Genomic DNA, 5,142 nt, shown 5'->3' with positions numbered 1-5,142 from the left:
AACACAGAAGCTGTTAGAGGTGCTGATGATTTTAGCAACAAAAGGGGCCCCTAAGTCAAATTCTGCTGAAGGCCTCATACAACTTTGCACAGGCCCCTAATGATGAGTTAAGTATGCTGAACTGTGTGCAGAGATCCGCAACAAACAGGAGATTTAATTCAATGCTGCTAATGTGGCTTTAGTAGCTCTAAGATTTCGTGTCTGTTGAGTTTTTAATAAGCGTCACAGAAACTGTTTTGGTTGCTCAAGTTTGTGGGATGAGTTTTTCAGATCTCCGCATGGCCGCATGCATTAACTCTGGTTGACTAAGTGGACAAAGCATTTGATATGGTTTGGTGCATCGTGTAACTGGAAAAATAATATTAAAAAATAAATAAAATAATATAAAACCAGCATGAAGCGTGACTACTAGGAGAGAGCAAAAAGGTCCTCACCGGGCTGAACCTGCATGACGAGGTTAACACTGGTTCATTAACCACTAACGCTCCGGCCAACCGGGATCACATGCATGTACTTTACAGGGAAGACAGAGCCACATGCTGGGCAGTGAGTTGAGATGTAAATGCAGCATAATTGTTTGTTCACAAAGATAAATCATTCTCACCGCTCCCTCAACGCGCACCTCTGAAAGCACCACTACAAGTTATTCTTGCGGTTCATATAGAGCTGCGCAACCAGAGCTAACGAGGTGGGTTTTAAACTCTCATCTTGATGTAGAGTTCACCAAAGAGACATGATTCCACACAGGGGGTTGATGTAAATATCCATACCGGTCAGCCTGTGTCCAGTTTGAGTGAAAGGAGGCGTGCGCCAAGGTAAACAAGAGATCAAGGAGCGGCAGCACGCGAGACAACGTGCAGAGGCGCCAGCTGTGTGATTGGTCGCTCTCCCGGCTTTAAATCTTTTAGGAATAAATTTGCTCTGCCAGTGAAATGCTCAGAGCAACAGAGGCGCTTGCAACCCAGATTAAATTTATTTAAAAAATAGGAATAATAATAATAATAATAATAATAATAAAAAAATAAAAAAATTTTGGATTATTAATTTTTCTAATAAAAACAAGCAACACTTAGCCTGGTGGGGGTGGCTAGTAAAGCATGGCAGACCGCCAGGCTTATAATACACTGGGGGAAACCCTGTGTTATTATTATTATTATTATGTATCATCATCATTATTACAGTTTTTAGTTATACAGCTTTACAAAAACCTCTGATCAATAAATCAGAAAATAAAGGTGACTTGGAATTAGCTATTATACCTGATAACAAGAATGGTGGTGGTTGGTTTGTGTTGGGTGGGGCTAAACACCACAGCGACCTCTCTGGTCTCCCAGGGCTGCAGCAGCAGACGGAGAACACCCTCTCCTGTTACATCTGCTGTGAGCTCACCTGCCTGAAAAGAGAAACAGCAAAATGGAAAAAATGCTGTCAGAAACTCCAATAAGAGGGGGAAAAAAAGCAAGATAGCTGAGTGCAGATGGTGACTTGAAAGTTCAGCTAAGAAAAATCAAATTAATCCCAAAACTATTTACATCAGTAAAAATGATTCAAGAGTTGTTTAAAGGGTTACCTTTGGAGGAGATGCCAGCAGAGAAAACTCTTCTGTGCTAATGTTCACAGTTTGGGAGCTGATATTAAACCTATCAATAAAACAAAAAAAATCTATTAGGATGCTCTTCTCCAATATAACAGTTCAAAACAATGCAAGCACATCATTTGATTAATTTACTATAAATACCAACCAAACTGTTTACCATTTGGTTAGAAGATCCAGAGCTTCACTGGGAGAAGGGTAAAGGGAAATGGTTTGAATCTCCACAGAAACCACTGAGGGCGAAGGATTCTTCAGCATGAATGTTTTAACCTGGACCAGAGAGGACAATATGAACCACAAGTTTATGGATAGAAAGGTATTTTTCAGTAAATAACCATGACACTTTGCTTACTTTGCTCTCATTGACAGGCGTAGCCCCAAAGTACAGAGGAGCAGATCCCTCAGAAAGAAACCTGGGCCACCTGAAGAGACATTGAATTAATTATGATGTGAATGATAAAGCTGAGAAATGGACAGAGATGGGCTGGTGTTGCAGCTCACCTGCAGGGTAGTTTGTCTTTGTAATTCTGTGACCGAGAGCAGAGCTCTGCAGCCAGCTTGCTGTCTACAGCCCAGGAAGAGGAAAAAGAGTCTGGCTGAAGGGAGCGCTGCCACTCCTGACGACCTGGAAGACATCACCAAGAAAAACATAAACAAATTTTCATCAGGAAGCAACATCTTACTTCACACACATGCTGGAAGGGGCTAAATTTCACCTGCTTCAGATAAGCGAAGAGAACATTGTCGTGCACACTCACGCTCGGCCTCAAACACCACCTCCTCCTGTTGGCATACACACAATTAATAGTCAGCTCCCATTTACTTCACACATTTCCCAACCAAGAAAGCAGCAGCCAGGAACACATCAGGTTTACCTTTGATGAAGTTGAATGAAAGTAGAAGGGAATGTGCAGGCTGATGCCGAGCCTGGTGTCCAGACTCAGGGTCAGCATGTAATTCAGAGGCAGAGTCCTGTTTAGCAGTTGGAGGGACAGGATGCGCCAGCAACCTGTGGAGACGCTCACTGGACTACTGAAGTTCACCACCTGACAGACAGGGGGCAGCAGATGCTACTGTTAGAAAAGACGCATGGGTTTGCTTGATAAACGGCAAAACATCTGGAATCAATCTTGTAAAAACATTAAGCAAAGCATCATTTCATTAAAAGATGTGATTTGTTTCCTGTCACAAATGAGCTTTGTGGAACAAACTTCCAGAAAACTGTTCTGTTAATTTAAATCTAGACTAAAAACCCACTTGCTACAGTTGCTTTTCAACCATAATAAATAAAACATTGACCAACACATATGATGTGTATTGATGATTTCAGCAATGACACTTGCAAAATGTAATGTCTGTTATTGGTTTTCACAACTGTTGACTCTATGATGTGTTTGTTTTTTATGTTTTCACATTATAAAGCATTTTGAACTGCTGTGTTGCTGAGATGTGCTACACTACCTTCACCACGCCCTGCAGCATTTCCGACAGTGTGGCATTGACCACAGTGAAAGGCAGAGGGGAAGGGTTGGAGAACCACAGCTCCATCTGGTGGTGGTTGCTTTGTTTCACCTGAAACAAACTGAAGAAATCCCCTACTGTCCATCTGCAACAAAGCACAAATTATACAACAGTTCTTATTAATAAAACCAAAACCCCCAATAAACGTCAATAAAGAGACAAATGTGGGACCTATGTGTGATGTGTAATCCTGGGAAGCTGGAGGTCGTCTTGTTCCCCATTATTTTTAAACTGATATGACTTATACACTTCTGTCCATGACCTGGAAATATACCTGGGACCAGACAGGAGGAAAACAGCTGATCAGCTTTAATGTTTGACTGAGAAGTTGCTTCAAGGAAAGGAGACGACTCACCTCTGCATGTTAAGCTGGCCACCTGGGTGAAGTTCTTTGCCTCTGGTCTAAGAAGAACCTTGTTAAAGTTTAGGCTGGTCTCCACCTTTGACAACACCTGCATGTCCTGGAAACATGAAAACATCTCGTTACAGACATAATAGCACAATGATAAAACTAAACAATAAGAAATTCTCACCTTTATGTAGAGCTGTTTCCCTCCAGAATTCAACATATAAACTCCTATTTTTGCATCCCCTGTGTGAAAATATAACAATATTGTCCATCTTTACAGTATAATCCTAAAATGTTTGCAAACCAGATAATTAAATTTGTTTGTCATAACAGATAATTAAATACAATGTAAAGACAATGAAATTATTATTGTGGGTTACAAACAGTGAATGTCAGTTTTGAAACTCAAAATTAGAAAAGCGGCTGCACACTTCAGAAAACAAATGCTTCAAATCTCATATGACTTTCATTCCGGTGAATTATTTAAAACTGAGCTAAAGAAGGAAGAGGTGGGGGGTCTCTTCCTTCGGTCTCTTCTATTCATTATGAAACTGGGAAAAATAAATAAATTTGGAACATCCCTCAGAACTGAACTAAAAGCTTCTCTTCTGCAACTTTGTGTGACTCATGCTTAGATTAATAAATGTTTTTGAAAAGCTGACTATAGACATCAACAAACACCCACCAAATGCAGCTGGTCCAACAGTAGGAGTGACCATCAGGAACAAAATGTGCTCAATGACGTAGGGCTTGAGCTTGTCCAGTTCAGCGGGCCGGTCACCACAAGCAGACAGATTAATCTGGAGACTGAGACGCTCCTCTTTCTGGAGGCAGGACCCCTGGGACGAGAAAGGAAAGCCTTACCAGTCATGCACCAAATACAAGGAAATGGAATTATTTGGAGAGTGAGGAGAGATTTGAGAAGCTCTATGAAGTGTGTACTCATTCGAAGTCCACCTAAGGATTTGAGTGTGCAGGTTACCAGCTTGCAAAATTGTGAGAATTAGGACAGTACGTTTCTGCTCCCCAACTTAAACATTGTTATTTAGGCATATATACTTCTAAAAAGTACAATTACAAAAAGTAATTAATTTGAAGTGTACAGTATAGGTTTTTTTCTTTCCAAAATCATTGCAGGATATATTTGGCTGTACACTACCATCTTTCTGAGATGTTTGATGATTGTCAAAAAAAAAAATCATCAAAAATTATGTTGTACTAGAATTCAATTCAACAGTCTTAGGGTGTATTCAGACTGGATAGTCTGGTAGACTCAGTTCGATTGGGGACTAAAACTGCAACATTTTGTTACATTTTCAGAACTTAACTTCGCATTCAAACTGCACTGTGTCAAACGACTAAAAAACTAACTAAAAAAACCTGTCCCCCCTTCGCCTGTGGTGGTGCTGCACCAAGAACTACTGAAGGAATCGACACAAAACCTCTGAAGAAGGCCAGCGCAACTTCCTTCTTCACAAAAAGTAAACAAAAACAGAACAGTGTCAGATTTTAGTGGTTGTAGGATTTCTTCATTGATATACATTACTGGTTTGGACATAGCCTGTTAGCCGCTAATGCTACCGACCAGTGGTGGAGAAAGTACTCAAAAATGTATGAAAGTAAAAGTACAAATATATGACAAAAATGTATGAAAGTAAAAGTACAAATATATGACAAA

General features: G+C 40.3%; 1 protein-coding gene across 1 annotated transcript in view; it reads right to left on the bottom strand.

Annotated features, from left to right (window-relative positions):
- The window catches only part of tmem131l (transmembrane 131 like), a gene marked incomplete at its 3' end in the record, with an annotated part of 77,429 nt that overhangs the window by 6,707 nt on the left and 65,580 nt on the right, over positions 1–5,142 (bottom strand). Inside the window, exons 9-20 of the mRNA XM_007541529.2 lie at positions 4,150–4,303; positions 3,649–3,707; positions 3,471–3,576; positions 3,287–3,389; positions 3,056–3,200; positions 2,470–2,640; positions 2,311–2,377; positions 2,096–2,219; positions 1,947–2,016; positions 1,755–1,864; positions 1,571–1,640; positions 1,260–1,393 (exon numbers count right to left, since the gene is read on the bottom strand). Coding sequence (XP_007541591.2) covers positions 1,260–1,393; positions 1,571–1,640; positions 1,755–1,864; positions 1,947–2,016; positions 2,096–2,219; positions 2,311–2,377; positions 2,470–2,640; positions 3,056–3,200; positions 3,287–3,389; positions 3,471–3,576; positions 3,649–3,707; positions 4,150–4,303 — 1,313 coding nt within the window. The remainder of the gene's footprint in view (positions 1–1,259; positions 1,394–1,570; positions 1,641–1,754; positions 1,865–1,946; positions 2,017–2,095; positions 2,220–2,310; positions 2,378–2,469; positions 2,641–3,055; positions 3,201–3,286; positions 3,390–3,470; positions 3,577–3,648; positions 3,708–4,149; positions 4,304–5,142) is intronic.

Source organism: Poecilia formosa, unplaced genomic scaffold (assembly GCF_000485575.1).
Source record: "Poecilia formosa unplaced genomic scaffold, Poecilia_formosa-5.1.2 Scaffold614, whole genome shotgun sequence".
Lineage (NCBI taxonomy): Eukaryota > Metazoa > Chordata > Actinopteri > Cyprinodontiformes > Poeciliidae > Poecilia > Poecilia formosa.
The sequence above is the reverse complement of the archived record's forward strand: the minus strand, read 5'-3'. Positions and strand labels throughout refer to the sequence as shown.